The sequence below is a fragment of the Cydia fagiglandana genome, chromosome 19 (assembly GCF_963556715.1).
Source record: "Cydia fagiglandana chromosome 19, ilCydFagi1.1, whole genome shotgun sequence".
NCBI classification, from domain to species: Eukaryota; Metazoa; Arthropoda; class Insecta; order Lepidoptera; family Tortricidae; genus Cydia; species Cydia fagiglandana.
The window spans coordinates 14,704,809-14,726,784 of NC_085950.1; the positions used below are offsets into that span (position 1 = coordinate 14,704,809).

Consider the following 21,976-nt stretch of genomic DNA (forward strand, 5'->3'; position numbering starts at 1 on the left):
TGGTATTCTCAATTTTACAGTAAGGTCAAATAGCTTGTGACACAACACAGAACTTCACTGAAATGTACGCCGCGTCGGTGACAGTGACACATGCATCCGCCTCCGGCACTACGAAGCATTTCGCAACGTTCAAAAGTGCTTTAGACCAAATTCATTCTAGGTTGCATGATATATATTACCCCCTGCTGACTTCTGGCATTGCTGCTAGCTTGTGATATTTATTGCATACATATAATATATGTTTAACAAACAAAACTATTTACCTACAGGTACATAAACGTAGCGCATAGTAAATAGATTTAGCATTTTCGACAGTAAGTGCAGGACTGGGGCTTTCAAAATGGGGTGAGTAATTTTGAAAATCGCTACTACTAAATTAGAAGCGCTTTATACTTTGGCAACATTTACACTACTGCAACGCTTACTAATATATTGGGCCCGATTCGGATTTTGAAATAGACATCTATTAGATATCCTTTAGACATCACCGAGAATACGATAACGATATGTTTAAGATCTAACCTGGCAAATTTGATATTTGCGCGATTCTGGAGATGCTTTTGAACGATTACGATTTCCACTGAAATGAAATGAAAACATTTATTTTCAGGCAACTATTGGCCCATAGATAAATACCTTAAAACTAGCATACATATTAATACAAAATATATCTTAAAACTAAAAACAAAATTATGGCTGCGATGCAGTTCTGAGTTCGTGGCTGAATATGGCATAGAGATCCAATTCACATCTAATAGATATCTTACTCTATCTAACGTAAAAGTGACATTGGTTGCCTGAATTGCGCTGCAAAAGAGAACTAGTTGATATCTAAACTATAACGTATCTAGAATGGATCTATTACGTGTCGTCTCTTGTGAATATCTTGAAGTTCGAATACGGCAGATTATTTCTTACTACTGCTACGGTAGAATCATTTTATTTTGAAAATTACACCGCTTTCGAAGTTTGGCTTAACTTCAGTGCACCTTATTCCATTATCCTTTCTATATTAAATTTTCATGTACCTAAGTAGCGAGTGGGTAGTTAATATGCACAACACATTTCAACTCTAATACCTGGATACAATTTGCCGTTCCACGTCGCATTTTATATTCTATCATGACGACAGCAACCGCGAAGAAATTCCATCTCAAAAATATCCTTATTGGAATACTTTGTACGCACCGCTACATAGCCTCGAGAGCCGAGCGTGTGATAAATAGGACAGTAAGTATTCCGCATATCGCAAAAGTTGAACAACAAAGTTCATGAAGGCAACATAAATAACACCTATAATAACGGCAGGGGTGTGTCGACGTTATATGAAAGACAATTCGTGGAATGTCTTTGTTTCTTTCTTCTTTTGATAACAAAGGATCGTGAGAACAATATTGCAGTTGTGGAGTGCTTCCGTAAAGGTAAGGAATGTTTCATATATCTGCAGGATTTTTATTGTCAAGAGTAAATTTTATTTCAACCTGATGGAACTACCGCAGCGCCGGAGGTTGACAGTGGAAGCCATTAGATAGTACGTGATCATTGAATTCCGGTGACGCAAAATTGTTGCGGTTTTGTGATTTATTCTATGGAATGTAAAATTGTGATCTGCAGTTGTTTGAATTGGTTAACAGCCAAAATAACCAACAAGGTCTGCCCAAAAAATATTCCATAAATATTAGTTAAAATAACTTTGACAACATAAAGAAATAACTTCAAAAAAGTTAACATCAATACTTACAATCAATCACACGCGCTGTTTAAGTATTTAGTTACCAATTCGTTTGAAGTTTATGCCGTTTATTCTGTTATCCTGGGTACCACATACCGACATTGAATGTGTAAGTAAAGGTAACAATAAGACTAAAAGAAATAACGCAAGTTTATATAAGACAGCTCTGTTCATTTATTTCTTACACCAAAAAACCTGGAGGCAGCACTACGTTCTTTCCAAATTTTTGTAGCCACATTCGCCTCGCCTGCTCCTCAATTTCCATTGGATCCTCAGTCGTACTCGTCTTCGCCCTAGCCATATTCTGGAGATATGACTCATACAAACTCATCCTAGGAAGCACGGAGTTATCTCCGGTAGGTTCTAACGGCACATCGATGGGATCAAACGGCAAAGTTAATAAGAATTTTCTTGGATCCTGGTAAATATTTCTCGGATCCGAATTTTCGGGAATTGGAGATTGAGTAGTGTTTAATTTTTTGACTCCTTGTACTGTCGTCGTCGGTTGGACGGTGGTAGGACGGTTGTTCTCGTCCCAGATGATGGAGTCTAGCCACCTGGCGAAGCTGGAGACCTTGGGGAAGGCGTGGCTCCTGGAGTAGAGCGCGCAAGTGTGGAGAAACGAGGACACGGCGATGAGCGTGTTGTTCTGGATCACCGCACCACCGTTGTCTCTCTAAAAATAAATTTATTGAAACTACATTAAGTATGTATAAAAGCTTCCTACTTTAATACTACTTGGAATTTGGACATACTGAACTATTTAGTTTTATAACAAAAAATTTATGATTTTTGTAAGAGCCCCCTCTTGTTTCGTAAGTATAGAATAAAACTTATTTGTTTGTTTTTCTGGTAGTACCTAAATTACTTCTAAAAGAAGAAAAAAATACTTACACATTATAAAGATTTATAAATAAGCTATTTATTAGGGAGGAAAGCTTTAGAACAAATCTCCAAAGTCCGGACTTTTTGTATGGTTTCGCTAAACTTCTGCCCGGAGTTTAATATCACTCTAAGAGTTTTGTAACTTCGTTATAATGTCCTGTTCTTTGACTTGTAGGTTTTTAAGGGACTTAATTTACTATTAGTGCTAGAAATGTTATGGGCATAACCTTTTACAGTAGTCTGCTTTAACTAATAAAGTTTATTTACCTTTACGTTTTATATGTATTTAAAAAGTTTTTAATAGCAGACTACTCTAAAAGGTTATGTTTTTAGCACATCATAGTGTATAGGTATACTCGTTAGTACTTATATGGTGTGTTCTAAACATTAAGACTGCTGACCCATCCTTGGTGTGTAGTTGTCAATCGTTTGTTATACTTTGACGTGATATAAATACTTGGACCAATTTTTCAACTGACTTTAAAAAAAGAGGAAGACTAAGTTTTAATTATGAGTTCAAATCGTTTGAGTTTAAACCAAAAGGTATATAAATTACCTATTTATGTATTATTTTCAATCAAAACGCAATCATATCCACACACAATATTGTTGGTGATTCATAAACTCCATCCAAACAAGCCTAGGGAAAAACAAATAAGAAGGTTTCTTCGCGACTGGCGACCCACTTGGCTCGCGTATTACAAATGGGCTACTCTATCTACTAGGGTTTGTTATTCAATTGACAGATATGCAAACGAAATAAAGGGGACGAGGCGACAGCAGCTCGAATAGGGCTGCCTCGCGTGTTCGCTGGGTTTTTTAGGGCTCCACAACTTTTATTCAACAAGTCGTGATTCAAGAAACTTTCTGAATTTATAAAACTATTCAATGTGGAAAGACTGGCATATGACAATTGGCAAGAACATTGACTTTATGGAGAAATTTTAATTATTACATTTTTTTACTTAAAAAGTTGAAAGCACACGCCACGTATTCACATTGCTTATACCTTCCTCTACTGTATCATGTATCTATATACTATATATTATGTAACATTAATCCACTTTCAGACCAATTTATTCAAATTCAATGTTTAATTTAACATTTCAATGGATTAGGATAAGATCATCCGTGCATGTTTATTTTTGCGTATAGAATAGCGTTTTTCGTTTCTGCGTTTCGATACTTTGCATCTAAGGGTTGGTGAGGAATTGATAGCAGTCAGCCCTATAGACTTGACCCATTTTCACTGTACTCAAGTAGAAAAGGAAAGAAATAACTGTCGAGATGAGAGCGTTTTAGCTTTGATTGGCGCCTTGCTGTTACTGGTAATCTGATGCAGCGCGTATTTATGTTTTGATAGGTTTCTCGGTAGCTGAATTTGAAGCGAAATTATACACGATTGTAAAGGATATTTATGAGCTAATGAATAATGAGGGTCGGTACCTGTGAAATGTGTTGAATATAAGGTATCGTCTTGGGTCTTTCCATTCGTTTTTTGTCAAGTTCTTAAATTAGGCCTGTTCTGTCTTCGTCACTCATTCTACATTGAAAACCACCGACGATTATGACGAATGTAGAATGGGTGACGAAAGCAGAATAGGACTAATTTAAGAACTCGACGAAAAACTAATGGGACGACCCAAGACGATACCGAATATAAGTTCACCTAATAACGTTATAAGCTATTCAGGTATGCACCATCGACCTTACTTACAGTATTGGTTGAGATATGAATTTATGTGCGAAAGTATTGATCCGGATATTTTTATTTCCTTATTTATTTCTACGTTGGAAACTAATAAAGCATTCAGATTTCACAGTAATTTATCTACTTAGATCATTAGCATGTTAGAAAAGCATCTAAATAAGTGTATCGACATAGGGACATCCTGTCTGTCATTTAATTTCGCTCCTAAACCCAATGTGTGGTATAACCGCGTATGTCTCTGCTCCAACATAATTGCTATGAATAAACATACCCTGCAGAAGTGCCTGTTGGGATCCTTGACGCCGCCCACGCAGATGTAGTGGCCAGTCATCAGCTTGGTGTACGACTCGCAGATGGACGCCTCGATCACCGGCGCGTTCACTTGCCGCATGTGCTGGAAACAGTTGAATGTATTACACACTTTATTATATGTACCAAGTCAAAGAGAGCGCTGGTGGTCTATTAGTAAGAGCGTGCGAAGAGAGCGCTGGTGGCCTAGCGGTAAGAGCGTGCGAAGAGATCACCGGTGGCCTAGCGGTAAGAACGTGCGGCTTTCGATCCGGAGGTCGCGGGTTCACACCCCGGCTCGTACCAATGAGTTTTTCGGAATTTATGTAGGTACCTAAGTACGAAATATCATTTGATATTTACCTGTTTACCAGTCGCTTTTTGGTAAAGGAAAACATTGTGTGGAAACCGGACTAATCCTAAGGCCTATAGTTTCCCCTCTGGGTTGAAAGGTCAGATTTCAGTCGCTTTCATAAAACTAGTGCTTACATTAATTCTTGGGATTAGTTGTCAAGCGGACCGCAGGCTCTCATAAGCAATGGCCAAAATGCCGGGATAACGCGAAGAAGATGATGATCATTATACCAAGTGAAGTAGAAATGCGACATATACCAGCACAGCACCTCCCTCTAATTTGAAATATATGCTCTAGGAACCTACATGTCTATTACTAATTGCAAACTTTAAGAATGTTGTGAATATACGTATATCTTTAATGCGTTCCTTGTCTACGCTCGACAAAGCTGCACGTCAGGGGAGTGATAAATCAGTCGCTACAAGCCCCGCGGGGGCACTTCAAACTTAATCCATATGTAGCCCACACGGTTAATTCATCTAGATAGGTTTTACACTTGATCGATGAGCTAGATCTAAGAGACTGGTGCATTGGTCTGCGGAGTTAAGGATGTCTCGGGTTACATGGTGCAGAAGCAATGTATCCGTTCAAGTACCATGTTTGAAAACTTTAATCCCTACAACGAAACCTCATGTGTTAAAATCAGTGCAATCGTTTTGACACGCGTACACTCTGCGAGCATGTAGACTGCTAAAATCATATTCTCTTTCTGAATATAAATGCAATCAAATCAATCAAATTGTTAGTCACAGTTCTTCAATTTCAACAAAAATACCTTATGTCTTTAACACACACATTCACACGCCACCGCTTTAAGTCCACTGCCAGCTGGCTTGGGTTCGACGACGGTGCCGCCCTTCCACACTTCGACTGAAAGCCCTTTTCTACCCTACCTATGTATAATCTACCTCTTTACGTATGTATTATGATTTTTATTACTATATACCATCCCTATACCTATACCTACCTATACCTTATGTCTTTGAGGCATTATGAATTTGACGATTGCCAAGATCCTTTGTTTGACAAGTGGAACATCTTAGGTAATTTTATGCTATTGGTATTTCAAAGGTCAGGTCAAAAATGCGGGCATGTACAATTATCAGTTGTAAATGTTGTAATGCTTACCCCGGTGGGAGTCCATGCAATCATTGTGGCTAGGAACCCAAGGGTCACAGGTTCATCGGGATTAGGTATCCGCACGGCGCTCACTCGAGAACTGAATGCTATCGGCGCTTGAAGTTTCACTGCAGTTACTTTCAGATCAAAATTGTTGATCATCATTTGTATCTGAAATATCAAGTGAACATTAGGATATGTTGATAGTTGAATGGACGTAGGTAGGTATCTAAAAAGATTTTCTTGTTATTGTCAGGCGTGGCTCACTCCGCGATTTCGTCGCTTTGCTACAGGTACCTAGCTAAAAGTCCATCCGTTCAACCCCAATTTTGGGGTTTGCCATAAGCCACGCGTGGCGCTGTCGCCACCTAGCGGCCATATCTGTGCTGATCGTGACAGACGCGTTTTGTTAGAGAGTGAGTCTTCTGTACCTAGTACTATTGTTTATTCTGTGCTATTGTTAATTCTATATTAAATTATATACAAGGTACCTACTATACTTAATTTTATTCTTAAACGTCCATTGATGATTAGAGAATTTCGACTGGTGTTTTTTCTTAAATGTCTTATTTCTGCAAGACTAATAAAATATTTATTTGTTTCAGGTACGTCTTCCTACTTTGCTACCTACTTAAATTAATAATGATGACAGAAAAACGTAAGTAAGTTATTTTAACACAGTTCAAATTGTTCAAAATACCGTTGAAAACCTACACCTTTTTCGAAGTCATAATCTTAGTCATAGTCTTATTTTTAGAATAAGTTTTTGGCAAAAAAATCATTTTTGTGACAAGCTTTTATCACTGATTGTACTTTTCTGACGATAGACAACTAATACTCATCGAAACAATTATAAAAACCCCTAACACAATTAGGTTACGTTGTTTCGTCACAGAGTTCCTATGGCTACCTCCTGTCTCCATCATCAGATCAGCTCGATGGTACCATAATATTGCATCGTCATCCGATTTATACATGCATGCAAAATTTCAGCTCAATCGGAAACCGGGAATTGGATCAAATTTAACTTGCAAGATTTGAATACAGACAGACAGACAGACAAAGGTCAGGTGAATGTAAATAAAAGCTTGTAAAAAGTAAGTTAACGTTCACTGTATGTTCGATTTCATGCGTTCGTAATAAGATCAATTTATCACATTCTAAGTACGCCTAATAAATAAGGGACTTGAAATAGCTTTACCGAATTTCCCAATTACTAGAAATACTCGCCTTCAATGCGATGGACCGTCCAAGTTAAAGCTCTCACCGGGTCACCTTTAAATCTGTGCGTGCGGGATGCAATAAATAGAGAAGCATGGCGGGAAACAACAAAAAAGGCCGTACAACGACCTCAATGACCACGACTGCTCTGACATGAGTATCCGACTAAGAAGAAGAAGAGAGAAATACTCGTTATAGCTTACGCAAATGCATATTATTGGTAGGTGCTCATTGGAACGTAAAGTTGATTATAATAATATTTACGTAGTATCGGTGAGCTATAGTACGGTCCACTGAGTGGTTTATTAAAATTCGCTTGTAGAAACTCGAAAACGTATAAAATTGACAGAATCAGATTTTGAAAACAATCATTTTTTTTTCAAATCATTTATTTACATACAATATATATGTCGCAGTCGGATCTTATAATCCGCCGTATTACATTACGGCTAGCCGTTTTCAAAAACAGAGGCGTTTTGAAATGCGGCGGTTTAACGATTAGCCGTATTGAATGTGGCTGAATGAGAATCCGCCGGAATGTATTCGGCGCCATACGTTCTTCAACACGGCTAGCCGTAATGTAATACAGCGAGTCATTAGCCGCCGCTTTGACAGTTTTTAGTTCCCATTTTTAACACTCGTGGCGCTGTCTGACAAACGCTGGGGTGTCCATCAAATCTGGAGTTCGTCGGACTGTTTCTTTTCAAATAACATCTCCTTCGCAACTTGATTAGACGGAGCCCCGCTTCGCGGGGCTCCTATTTCTGGACGGTTTGCCCTTCGGGCATCTGAAGCTACCTAACGAACCTAACCTACCTACCTATTTATTAAGTGGGACATCCGTGAAAACATTACACTTTGGGGAAAAAAGCGTAGGTAGGTAAGTAGGTTAGGTTCGTTAGGTAGCTTCAGATGCCCGAAGGGCAAACCGCCCAGAAATAGGAGCCCCGCGAAGCGCGAAGCGGGGCTCCGTCTATTTAAGTTGTGAAGGATTTTTTTTGTAAAAGAAACACATGTAGTGCGGTGGGACCATGGTAAAAATAAATTAAATTGCAAACATTGTCAAACTCCGGTTACGTAGGCGACCGAAAGAATTGGTCACTCTACAATCTAAAATAGTAGTACGATGCGGCTAAACGTAGGCCGCCTTATTGAAGAACGTATCGCAATGACAATCCGGCTAATCGTCGAACCGCCACATTTCAAAACGCCCCTGTTTTTGAAAACGGCTAGCCGTAATGTAATACGGCGGATTATACGATCTGACTACGACATATATACAGTGGTACAACTAAACGAAATTAATAACTAGCTTAAATCTAAAATAGGCCCCTGAGGCATTGTACCAAGGATGCTGGCGGCATTTCCCCGCTGTATCGCAATACTGATACGTTGTGAGAGGTAGCCGCCAGCTCTTCGGTCACCAGTTACGTCAACCAGACGCTTCATCATATATTTATTTTTAGATATTCAAAATATATACTTTTTGAAATGTTTATATTGTAATAAATAGCGAAAGAGAGGTAATTCATAACTGTAGCATATCACGACACGAAGCAATAATTAATCATATAACTTTGTAATCGTTTTAACAAAACTTTTGCGCTACTGAAAAATAGAAAAACTCACAGACTCTTGGAAAATTAAATACGGATAGTATACTAGGGCTCATTTCAATATTAACGACCGGAAAAACGTTAAATATTTAAATTACGGCATTGAAACCACTGCGAAGGAAATGTTCGCGCTGATTACCGTTGCCGCGGGGAATTAACGGGTTTTCAGGCTGAAATATTTTCCAGTGTATACTGTTACTCATCCGGATGTGTTCCACACTAATAAGGCTTGTATACAGAATGTACACGGGTCTCATATTCAAACCCGATTTATATTATGTTAATCCATTTCATGAGAAGTTCGTACCTAATTATAAAGGTCAGAGTACACCGGCTGTGCATGTTCTAAAATGTTGGAGCCATGCACACGTTACGCATGCAGTGTGCCATCTATCATAAGGATCTGTTTATGACCACGCATACGTGCGCGAATATGCACACGCATCTGGTGTGCACAGACCTTAATAAATATGGCTGCCACATTTAATTTGATTTACAGTTCAATCTAGTACACTTTTTATTGTTTCGTTGAAAATCCGAACTAATAGCGTATGTTAAAGTATCGAATTTCAATATCTCACCTTAAACGTATCTGTTACTAATTTTTAACTCTTACTCAATCTTTACATTTAAAATCAAATGTATGTAGAATTGTAGATCAAAATGTGGCATCGCCGCAAAATCTATAATAAAAGAAGTCTAAACTCGCAATTACAATAAACTTCAAATATACCCATTTTACAGATCGCCGGACTGTTCTACTTTCACAAAACTTCCTTCTATAACTAAGTACGTTGCCAGATTGTTAAGTGAAGCCCCAACGAGTATACCTAACATTATGTTGATGAGTTGGGTCCATTTGGGTCCATTTGATGCGCACTTCTGTTTCGCTGCTCTTGCTATACCTACCTACATATGTAGGTACATGTTCTTACCGACATGTTTTGTGATTGTCTCGAATTATCTTCTACATTATCTTATATTTTTTATCTTACCTTGTGAAGAGTCCCGCCTTTGTTGTTGTAAGAGCTGCCCACGCGCACACTGTAGTTGCCCAGCCCGCGGTGCGACACGTACGACGCGATGACTTCTCTGAAAGATAATTAATCGACTTCAGTAAACGTGAACACGTACACCCTTTGATCGCGATTCGATTGAAGTTTAATTTGAGAAATTGGAAGACAATTTATTAAGTAGCGAGCGACTTGTTCATTGTTTCTAAAAGATTTGCAATTATTTAGGGCACAAATTAAACTTTATCTGTGATAATTTGCAACCTAAGGGTTCATTTGTAAGATGGTAAAGTCTATAAATAAGTTTTAAATTTGTTCTTAATTTAATTTAGTCCTTAACTTGACTTGAAACCTGATCCTAAGTGGAATTAACTCAAAGATTTTTTATAACACTAAAAAGAACATAGGGCACTTTTTATCCGGGAATTTATCGCATAAGGGAGTCTAACGGGTTGCAATGTAGAATGAAAGAAATAAAGGGGGTTGCAATGTAGAATGAAAGAAATAAAGGGGAGGGAGTGTTGGCAGTTGAACAAATTCTACAGTCTTCTACAGAATTCATTGGCAGAGGTAAAGCAATATTAAATAAAGCACGGCAAGTGAAACAATGTTCTCGAAATATACTTTCTTACAGAAAACTTATTTAATTTACAAAATGAACGCTCGGACGTTTGTTTACTCTCATAATATATAAATCTTGAAACAAAAGTCTCGGCCTACCTTAAAAAGGTCGCGAGTTGCGCACATAAGTTATTCTTTGATGTCGATAAATAAAGTGGGGGTGGCTTAAACAGCCCGGTCAATTACACGGGGGTGGACAAAAGGTAATAAAACGGGGTTCTTTTCAATAATGAAAGTACTTACATCGAGTATTCTAAAGAAATTGGTACAAGCTATAAGCCCAAGCAGCAGAATGGATCGAAAATTATATGAATATTTTTCCGCTCAAATGTTTGGGTATCTATAAACATACAAATTTATACTGATATAGATTTTAATTTTGAGTTAGTGGTACCTACTTGTATATATAATATTAAATAAAATATACTCGAAAAACATAATCAGTCAGGTCTGGCCAGGTGGGATGGTGTAAAAAGCAACCCTCTTTAGGGTTCCGTACCTCAAAAGGAAAAAACGGAACCCTTATAGGATCACTCGTGCGTCTGTCTGTCTGTCTGTCCGACAATTTTTGTAAAAACAAACTATCTTTATCCATGTTGACTGTAACTTTCACATTTTGACATATGACATTCGGTACCATGTTATTGAGAATCTACTGTAACAACTATAAGCTTTTAGCTACTTGACTTGCTAAGTGACAACGGTATACACGAGCGACTTCACCGAACTATTTCCTCCGCTGAACTATCATTCACTCCCGTCATTAGCCCTTAAAATGACGCGGCGTCTCCAAGCCTTTCCCATCTTTTTTCCCGTCACAAATTGCCCGTGACGAGAATTTTCCGACATGTCTTGGAGCTAGCTTATCGGCAGTTTTCCGTAGGAACGTTTATAGGACAGCATTTTGTAGTGGCGTTAGGTTGCAGACAATTTTCTTAAAAGACGCGCAGCAGTGCTTGCGGGCATTTTATACACTATCTTCACGCTTGAAAGACTTTCTACTTTCTAGTTTTGTGAGTTTTTCTCCAATCTTGGCGACTTTCGGCGCGATTCGGGAAATGAATTAGACATCTATTAGATATCTTTTAGACATCACCAAGATACGATAACCATATGTTTAAGATCTAAGCTGTCAAATTTGACATTTGCGCGATTCTGGAGATACTCTTGAACGATTTCCACAAGATAGGTATGACTTAGAGATCCAATTCACATCTAATAGATATCTTACTCTATCTAACTTAAAAGTGACAATGCTTGCCCGAATTGCGCTGCAAAAGAGAACTAGTTGATATCTAAACTATAACGTATCTAGAAAGGATCTATTACGTGTCGTCTCTTGTGAATATCTTGAAGTTCGAATACGGCAGTAGGACAGTATTTTGTAGTGGCGTTAGGTTGCAGACAATTTTCTTAAAACACGCGTAGCAGTGCTTGCGGGCATTTTATACACTATCTTCACGCTTGAAAGACTTTATACTTGCGCGTGGCAAGTTTTGTGAGTTTTTCTCCAATCTTGGCGACTTTAACCGGATCTTAGTTATGAGTTACGTATTCCGACAAAATAGGAGACTAGGCAGGCAATTAAATAGTTCATAATTTTAGTTTAGAGTTTTTTAATAGAACGAAACAAAGATCGGTGGCTCTTTCGGATTAATGAAATTAATGATTTCTACTATACACGTATTCATTTCAAAGTAGTATAACTACTGTAAATTAGTAAATTATTCTTCCCGACAATATTCAAGACCTACCTACCTACCAACACCACTTAATACCTATATTGCTACAATTTTCAATAAGATAAACTTTAAAGTAAATCTCTGTCGTGTCCGGTATGGGTTACATCTTTATCGCATAACTGGGAACCAGAATGTAGTCGATTACTGTTTAACGACTTTGGGAGGGTCAGGAGTTATCGCAATTAGGATCTGCCCTAACAGACCTTAATAGACCCTGGCTTTTGCGCGAAATACCATCGGAGTGACATATTAGTGATTTCTATCGATTTTTATTTTACCAGTTCTTAAATTCATATGATTTTTAATAAGAAGGTGCAATATTTAGTGACTGGCGTGAGATTTCTTTTTGTGAAATATACGAACTGCACTGCACAAATCACTACACCTCATAAAACACAGTCCCCTGCTGAGTCTATCTGTTTGTGTGTTTGTTAATATGTTCGCGATATACTCAAAAACTCCTGAACGGATTTTCATGCGGTTTTCACCTATCGGAGATCGGAGATGGCGGGACGAGCTTGACGCTTTTGACAGAGACTGGTGGGAGACTTCTGAGGATAGGGATACGTGGAAGAATAAGAGGGAGGCCTTTGCCCAACAGTGGGACAATATAGGCTAATAATAATAAAATAATAATAATAATACTTCCGATGCTCACACTCCTGCTTGGCAGCACAATTTCAACAAGCCCTCGAGCTTGGTTCTCTCCCACCTTCCTTGACAACTGGTGTCACCTTCCTGCTCTATAAGTCCGGTAGTACCACGGAAGCGAAGAACTACAGACCCATCACATGCTTGCCTACACTTTACAAGCTCCTTACATCCATTTTGAGAGCAAAAATCAACGCGCACATTGTCGCAAACAATATTTTGGCCTCTGCTCAAAATGGATGCAGGGTTGGGTCCCGTGGTACTAAAGAGCTCCTCCTCATAGACATGACCATCTGCCAACGAATCCGGCGGAACAGGGGGGCCCTCTCAGCAGCCTGGATTGACTACAAGAAGGCCTATGATTCGGTGCCTCACTCATGGCTGGAGAGGGTCTTAGAGCTGTATAAAGTTGATACAGCTTTAAGAGCCTTTCTAAGCGCATGTATGAGGCAATGGACCACAGTCCTTCGTCAACCAGGAGGCGGGATGAACGCCCTGACCCGCAGGATTTTATAAGGATTGAGCGAGGAATATTTCAGGGTGATAGTCTGAGTCCTCTGTGGTTCTGCCTAGCTCTGAATCCTCTCAGTACCTTGCTGAAGGATTTAGAACTAGGTTGCCGGCTTCGGAGAGGGGGTGAAGTCATTTCTCACCTTCTGTACATGGATGATCTCAAATTATTTGCACCAAATAGCCAAGACTTGGTGGAGCTACTGAAAACTACCGAAGTCTTCAGTAATGCCATCAACATGGAATTTGGTGTCGATAAATGTGCGGTTATGCATGTACAGCGGGGGAAAGTTGTAAATTCAACAAATTTACAACTTTCTGAGACAATGTCTTTCAGATCCATCTCTGAATCAGAAACCTATAAATACCTTGGTATGTCACAGTCGTTGGGTATTGAGGAAGAAGGTATTAGACGGTCGGTGAAGGAGCGCTTTTTCAGTCGGCTCACAAAAGTACTTAACAGTCTTTTGTCAGGAGGCAACAAAGTGCGCGCCTTCAACGCCTGGGTAATGCCTCTACTCACATACTCCTTTGGCATACTAAGGTGGACTCAGACCGAGCTGGATGCCCTGGATCGGAGGGTCCGACAGCTGCTCACCACACACCGTATGCTGCACCCACGCTCGTCTGTTATGAGATTATACATCCCACGGAAATGTGGAGGTCGCGGCTTTCTAAACGCCAAAAATCTTCACAACCGTGAGGTGTACAATCTCAGGAATTATTTCCTCAACAACGAGTGTGGGATGCATCGTGATGTGGTGGCAGTTGACAGGGGCCTCACGCCGCTCTCCTTGGCGAACGAGAACTGGCGCAAACCTGTAGTACTAAGCACCGAGGACCGCAAGGCGGTATGGAAGGATAAGCAGCTACACGGGCGGTTCTACAAGGCCCTCATGGGACCTGATGTAGACCTACCCGCGTCGGTGAACTGGCTACGATTCGGGGACCTCTTCGGAGAAACCGAAGGTTTTGCCTGTGCAATTGCGGACGAAGTTATCATGACGAACAACTACCGGAGTTATATCCTGAAGGACGGTACGGTCGACATTTGTCGGGCATGCCGCCGTCCCGGAGAGTCACTCAGGCATATTATCTCCGGTTGTTCTCATCTTGCTAACGGCGAGTACTTGCACAGACATAATCTCGTAGCCAGAATTATTCATCAGCAGCTTGCCCTCCTATACGGCCTTGTGGACCGCGAAGTGCCGTACTACAAGTACTCACCTGCGCCAGTTCTCGAAAATGGTCGTGCCACGCTCTATTGGGATCGATCTATCATCACTGACAGGACTATTGTAGCCAATAAGCCTGACATCGTGCTGATAGATCGGTCGCAGCGCCGGGCCGTGCTCGTCGACGTCACCATCCCCCATGATGAGAATCTCGTGAAGGCCGAGAAGGACAAGTCCAGCAAGTACCTAGACTTAGCTCATGAGATTACCGCCATGTGGGATGTTGACTCGACGATCATTGTTCCGATAGTCGTGTCAGCAAACGGTCTCATAGCGAAGAGTCTCGACCAACACCTAGAGAGACTCTCGCTGGGTGGTTGGATCAAGGGTCAGATGCAGAAGGCGGTAATTTTGGACACGGCGCGTATAGTACGCCGGTTCCTCACTCTGCAGCCCTGACCACCGGCAGCTTGGGCCCTGCCCCGCTGCCGGCGGCACCCTAGGTTAGGTTTTTTATAATGTGTTTATATGTATTTTTTATTGTTTTGTAAGTGTTTTTATATTTTACTTTTATATTCATATTATAAAAATACCTAACTTAAGAAGAAAAATGAATAAAGAGAATAATAATACTAAATCTTGGACACGGCGCGGATAGTACGTCGATTCCTCTCTCTGCAGCCCTGACCACCGGTAGCTTGGGCCTTGCCCCGCTGCTGGCGGCACCCTAGGTTAGGTTTTTTATAATGTGTTTATATGTATTTTTATTGTTTTGTAAGTGTTTTTATATTTTACTTTTATATTCATATTATAAAAATACCTAACCTAACACGATAAATAAATAAAGAGAAAATAATACTAATAATTTCACCTATCGATAAAGTGATTCTTGAGGAAGGTTTATACTCGTAATTTGTTAACCCGTGCGAAGCCGGGCGGGTCTCTAGTTTACCTATAAAATATAGCGTTATTATTAGTCTCAAGTTATATTGAAGAATAGCGAGTAATCTAAGTATAAATAAATAATAATAATAAATAAATAAATAAATATTATAGGACATTTTTACACAAATTGACTAAGCCCCACAGTAAGCTCAAGAAGGCTTGTGTTGTGGGTACTCAGACAACGATATATATAATATATAAATACTTAAAAACATAGAAAACAACCATGACTCAGGAACAAATATCTGTATCATCATACAAATAAATGCCCTTACCAGGATTCGAACCCGGGACCATCGGCTTCATAGGCAGGGTCACTACGCACTAGGCCAGACCGGTCGTCATAAGTATTACGATATCGATTGATAACCAATACCAATAATCGCATTAGCAACTCTACGATCAGGTTGCATTACACGAAATATGCAACCAATCCCCAGCTGTAACCGGATCCCTTTAACCTGTCTAATCCAAAAACTCCAAACCTCCCAATAAAGTTGCAAACTGGCCGTATTCCCGGTTGGTGTGCCGTTTGAGCCAATGTAAACAAAGCTTAACTGCTTACCGAGTTCCACCGTGATTAGTTTACAATTTATTGGATTAATTAGACGGCCTGATAAATTGACTCAATGCTTAGACAACTTTTGTTGACTTCTTGTTTATGTTGCCATCAATCGCAGCGATGAGCAAGGCACGTTTGAATTTGTGACAATATTGATGTTCGAAGTTTAAAGTGAGCGAGAACACGTATAAAGATGTTCTTTCATGTGAAAAATGGCTGTTCAGTGAACATATGATCCTCGCCTCGTTTTGTTTAATGAACGGAGATTATACCTAAGCAGTTCACATGTAAATGGTTTACTTATATTGAAATAATATATAATACAAATTTATGGTTAACTATAGCTATATTTACTTATGTTATAAAAATATAAGGTATCATTCTCAGGTAATAAAAAATACCTATTATTCCTTAATCGGTTAATTTTGTAATCACAGTCTCCATGTACTCGCATATCAAGGGCGAAACACTATCACTATCTCAAAACAGGAACGGGTGGTGCCACAACTACTGTTTTATTTGTTGTTACTGCAATGAAGATTTACAGAGACAAAGTAATGTCAGCCATGATTGCTGGTCATGTGTCCCTTAACACTATAGACAATTTCAACCGTAACCAACTGATATTGATGTACAGTCACCTGCAATAATATGTTACTCTACGAAGGCCGCAAAAACATCTGACACGATCTTATTTGTAGAGCCATAAGAGCGTGTCACATATTTTTGCGGCCTTCGAAGAGTAACATATTATTGCTGGTGACTGTACCTACTATTTGAATATCGGGACTTTTAAAACAGTCCCACTTAGCTTCCATATGGGTTATCGAACCAAATGAAGTATATTGTCAAGTTGTAAGGGCCAATAGGTACGCGACGAAAGTACTAACGACAATACGTACAAAAAGTCCGTTATGAATTGAAATGAATTAGAAAATCTTTATTTTCAGGTAACTATAGGCCCATACCATTAAAAAGTCAGGTGTTTATATACTCACGAGCTAAAGCACTTGGACTGTGTAATGAGCCAGTACGTATTGAGGACGACGAGACTACACACATATGTGTCGTTGTTCATTAGCGACGCCGCGTACGGATGCTGGTATATCCTGGCCACGGCCGCGCCCAGGCCCTCGCTGCTCTCCTGTGCTCCTGGTTCCAGGTTATCTAAAATTGAACAACACTATAACATGGATATCCCTTTAAACGTAACGCGTATCGTGCCCAGCGCGTCATCGTGGACCGTGTCGGAATGCACGAAGGTTGATATTAGGCTGTTGATATTGACGTCTTTGGCGGTCAAAGGGATAGGTATGTTAGTTTTATCGCCCACTGTAATTATCTTTCAACAGTCATGTTCTGATATTGAGGCGATTGTAACTAACTGGAATTCAACGAGGTTGCATTATATTAACACCTAGTTAACCGAGTTTCACCTTATATGGCCACCTTCACCCTATATCATCATGATCAGTTCGATGTCGTCTTAATCAATCATACAATAAAATAGAGCTTTGTTCAAAGCTACTTTTTCACTTGATTTCTTTTTCAGACAAACATACAATATAGTTGGTAAAATCTAGAGGCCCGATTCGGATTTTGAAATAAACATCTATTGGACATCTTTTAGACATCACCAAGATACGATAACGATATGTTTAAGATCTCACTTGTCAAATTTAACATTTGCGCGATTCTGGGGATACTCTTGAACGATTTCCACAGGATATAAACTTAGAGATCGAATTCACATCAAATAGATATCTTACTCTATCTAACGTAAAAGTGACTTTGGTTGCCCGAATTGCGCTGCAAAAGAGAACTAGTTGATATCTAAACTATAACGTATCTAGAATGGATCTAATGCGTGTCGTCTCTTGTGAATATCTTGAAGTTCGAATACGGCAGTAGGTCATTAAGAAAAATTAAAAGATTTGAGTAAAACCATAGATCTAAAGTAATGTAACTTAATCGAAACGCGTTTACGGAGTAAAGCTCTTGCCACTTACCATTTTCGTCTAGAGTAGGTGGCTCCGTGCGATTGCTGTTTTCACCGCTGCCCAAGGTCTGCTCGCCTGGTACATGACAATTGAATCAATATTGGCAAACGTGATTGCATACAAACATGCAAATATTTGTACGTGTAGTACAGGCTGGTTAACAAGGCGCATGTTGAGTTAGATGCATGCAACATAGATAGACGTAGATTGTAGACGTACTGTGATGTCATGAACGTCTGTTCGAGATTTTTTTATAAACGTTGAAATTGTACAAAATATTGTGATTGAAAATAATTAATCTATGTTTGTCAGACATTTTAATTCCAAACTTTTATTGCTGACTAAACCTTTTATACCGGGTGTGGCCTTGTAACATGAGCAAATAATTAAAACATAGATTGCACTCCTCAAATGGTGAAACTTTTGTTCAACAACTTTTAAAAATTATGAAGTATTTAGACTCCCTATTTTTCATACAAAATAAATATTATCTTCTATGGACGCCATTGCCACACCATATCATTGTGATTTGACGTTGCTTGTCACGCCTTAAACATAACAAATTTCGCAATACATTGCGTCTTAGACTAAACTTTATAAAGTGTATTAAAAATCAAACCACAAGTTATTTTTAGAAGTCGCTGAACAAATGTTGGTCAGTGTGAGGAGTACAGTCTAAAGTTTAATATTTTTCTCATATTACAGGCCACACCCGGTATAAGGTCCACAGATAGAAGTTAGATGTATTTTCATTTGAAGCTTTTTTTGCCATCTTATACCTTCTTTGCACTGACAACAATAATTAATGACCGAGTCATTGATAATAAACCACAGTTGTTTAATTACAGATTTCCATGGGCATCTGTGAACCAGTTCAAATATAAATTACTTAACGTGGCCTAAGCTTCATGCGGAATCTTTTCATTAAAAGTTTTTAAAGATAGTGTTCGCTTAATAAACTAGAGCTGAAGTTGGTCAGAAGCTCGTTAAGTTGCCAGTCGCTGGATTGCGATCGACGTGACCGCGGAGCTGGTATGAGTAGTTAAATGTTAGCAAACAAACCGCAACTGTTGCAGAGTTTAGAGTTGCCGATTGAGGCTTTGATGCAAACTAATATAACATCACTATTGTTTGGCCTAACAAGCTAAGTATCAACAGAGATAAGAAGTGCTATATACACAAGTATATACCCACTTAAATGTACGTAAAACAAAATGAAACCAAAGCGCGCATATACCTATGTATAGGTACAGAGTCTGCCCGCGGCTTCGTACGCCTGGAATTATGATGGTTAATATGAACTGTCTTATGTCCTTCCCCGGGCCTCAAACTATCTTCTTACTCAATATTATCTTAATCTGTTTAGCGGTTTTAGCAAAGAGATAACAAACGGACAGCCAGATACTTTCACATTTATAATATCAAAATAATTGTAGCCTAAAAATGTGTAGAACTCTTCAAGTGGAAATCCGTGGTCTCTGCTTACCCCTCGGGGGAAAAGACCTGATTATATGTATGTAGGTAGGTATGTAATAATGTGTAAAAATTATGGAAGATTCAATAAATATCTGACATACTTTTCTAACGATCTGACATGATTGTGCTTGGAAAATTCGATTTTTTACTGTAACTTCTGTTTTCCTTGACTAATGTTATAAATACGTCGGATTGTAACAATAATAGTAGTTATATTTGTAAACTGGAGGCACAGGTATTGTGGGCGTCCCACCTGTTCTAATTCCGCTATTGAGTTGATATAAATTTGTATGATATTGATATAATTAACTAAAGAGGGTTTTTGCCTCCTTAGTTGAAGACATTTTTGTGTTTCTCTTTACTTCGACGGATTTTCTGTAAAACTGGCATTCTGCATGAAATTACCGACAGTAAAATAGATTCAATAAAGCATGTCTTGGATAGCGACACAATCTTATCGTATAATCTAGTAGACAAAATCAATACAGTCTAATGCGTCGAACAAACAAACTGAAACTAATTGTACATAATAGTACAATATTAACCTCTATATAGCGTGCTCGACTGCCATAACGACGGTATAACGTACAATAATGTGATCCTGTTAGTAGATAATGACTCAGTTTATTGACAACGTAATTTGAAATCACTGGCACACAATGGAATTATGAAATTGATAAGGATCATTAAATCGATATTGTACGCTATCCGTTGTAGAATATATTTTTACTGTATACATGGTCAGTAAATTTTAAATTTCTAGTCTCAATTTTTTGACAAAACAGTCTAGTTTAAAAAAAATAGGTAATTAAATTACCCGTATGCTTTATTCGCACCCACTCGATGAATTTCTGAACTAATTGTATCATGGGTTCACAAAACCTTTGAAATATATATATATATATATTGGCTGGCGTTTTTTGGATTTTTTACGAGTATATCGTGTAAGATTTTTTTATGTAGATATTTAGCTGTCGAGATTTGTGTATCAGTTTTTTTGTGTTTTTAAATATAAATGTTATATTATATTATATTTCATCTTACCAGAGTCTTCCTCTTCATCTGAGTTGAGTTTGGCCCTCGCGTGCCAAAGGGCGCTGAACACTAAGAGGTACGACAGACTCGCGCGCATGTTCTTGACTATAGTCGCCGTCTGAGTTCAGCCAAACTGAATGGAAAGTAGGCACGTGAGGTTAGTAAAACGTAGAGCTAGGAAAGAGGAGGGTAATTTTTATTGTTAGATTAATTAACTTTTGTTATAATGAATAACCGATTACTTTTAAATCCGAATGTAACTTTTAGGCGTATAAACTGATGTATTATAGTATTTTTCAAATAGCTTAGGTACAAAAACATCTATCACTGTACACAAGCTGTTTGAAAAATACTATAAACGAATGAAATCGACGTAAGTTTGAGAATCCTGTCATATCTATGTAAGTACGTGTAGCATGTAGAACAATTTTCACCTTTCATTAATTTGATCAATTCAAGCCAGTTTTATAAACCTCCATATAAATATTACTGAGACTGGACTAGCCAACGACCCAATTGACAATGTTTTTCATATAGGTACCTACTCGTTTTTGAAAATCGGTTAATGGTTTCCTTGCAAAGCTAAATCGTCAGAGATGAAGATGACAAACGACGGCAAAAGTCAGTATATTATTAATAAAAAAAAGTCAAAAAAGGCAAAAGTCAGTATATTATTAGTATAAATATATGAAAGCTAGCACGTAAATGAAATAAATAATAGAATGTGCCAGTACTATATCACTCCGCGGTCTAGGGCGCCGCACGCAGGATGTTTTCATCTCGCGAATGTTTGTGTCAACACCGATATGCCGTAACGTTTCCGAGTAACGGCTCGATTCGCGAAATGAATTAGAGATTAACTAGATACGATATAGTAAAGATATGTGACGTTCTACGGCAAAAGGTACCTTATGGTGGGTGGCGCCGCGATTTGAAAAATGAATTAGAGATTCACTAGATATGAAATAGTAAAGATACGTGATGTTCCACGGCAAAAGCTACCTTATGGCGGCTGGCGCTTACGTCGCATAATATTGGAGCGGCGTTAATAATAGCGTAAGCTCCAACCGCCATAAGGTACCTTTACCCGTGGGACGTCACATATCTTTACTATATCGTATCTAGTTAATCTCTAATTCATTTCCCGAATCGCGCCGTAAATCGCGCGAGGAAGAAGCGAGGCTATTTTCCACCCGTATTTGATTTGTTCGGGATCGAGGGTCCTTGACAATTGGCGGGTGCGCACGTCTAAATAACTATTTACAAATATAGACGAAGGTTTGAATGGTAGCTTCGTTTGTTGTGTTTATTAAGAAAAT

At 38.8% G+C, this 21,976-nt stretch overlaps 2 protein-coding genes across 3 annotated transcripts in view; one reads left to right on the forward strand and one right to left on the reverse strand.

Moving 5' to 3' along the window:
* The window catches only part of LOC134674069 (inactive dipeptidyl peptidase 10), a 214,150-nt gene that overhangs the window by 70,899 nt on the left and 121,275 nt on the right, over positions 1–21,976 (forward strand). The gene's annotated exons all lie outside the window — the stretch shown is intronic.
* On the reverse strand, positions 1,883–20,811 carry LOC134674074 (trypsin-5-like). Its single transcript, XM_063532127.1, has 7 exons — positions 20,667–20,811; positions 18,156–18,221; positions 17,145–17,313; positions 9,923–10,019; positions 6,100–6,261; positions 4,600–4,722; positions 1,883–2,408 (listed from the first exon to the last, which is right to left on the reverse strand). The coding sequence occupies exons 1-7, from the start codon at positions 20,752–20,754 to the stop codon at positions 1,914–1,916; spliced, it is 1,200 nt and encodes a 399-aa protein (XP_063388197.1). The 5' UTR covers positions 20,755–20,811; the 3' UTR covers positions 1,883–1,913.

Excerpts from the sequence above, each read along its gene's own strand:
- LOC134674074 (XM_063532127.1), bottom strand. The coding sequence starts at position 20,754 with ATGCGCGCGAGTCTGTCGTACCTCTTAGTGTTCAGCGCCCTTTGGCAC. Across the intron at positions 17,314-18,155 it reads ACCTACTCTAGACGAAAATG|ATAACCTGGAACCAGGAGCA; the intron begins GTAAGTGGCAAG and ends GTTCAATTTTAG. Across the intron at positions 4,723-6,099 it reads TTGCATGGACTCCCACCGGG|CACATGCGGCAAGTGAACGC; the intron begins GTAAGCATTACA and ends AACTGTTTCCAG.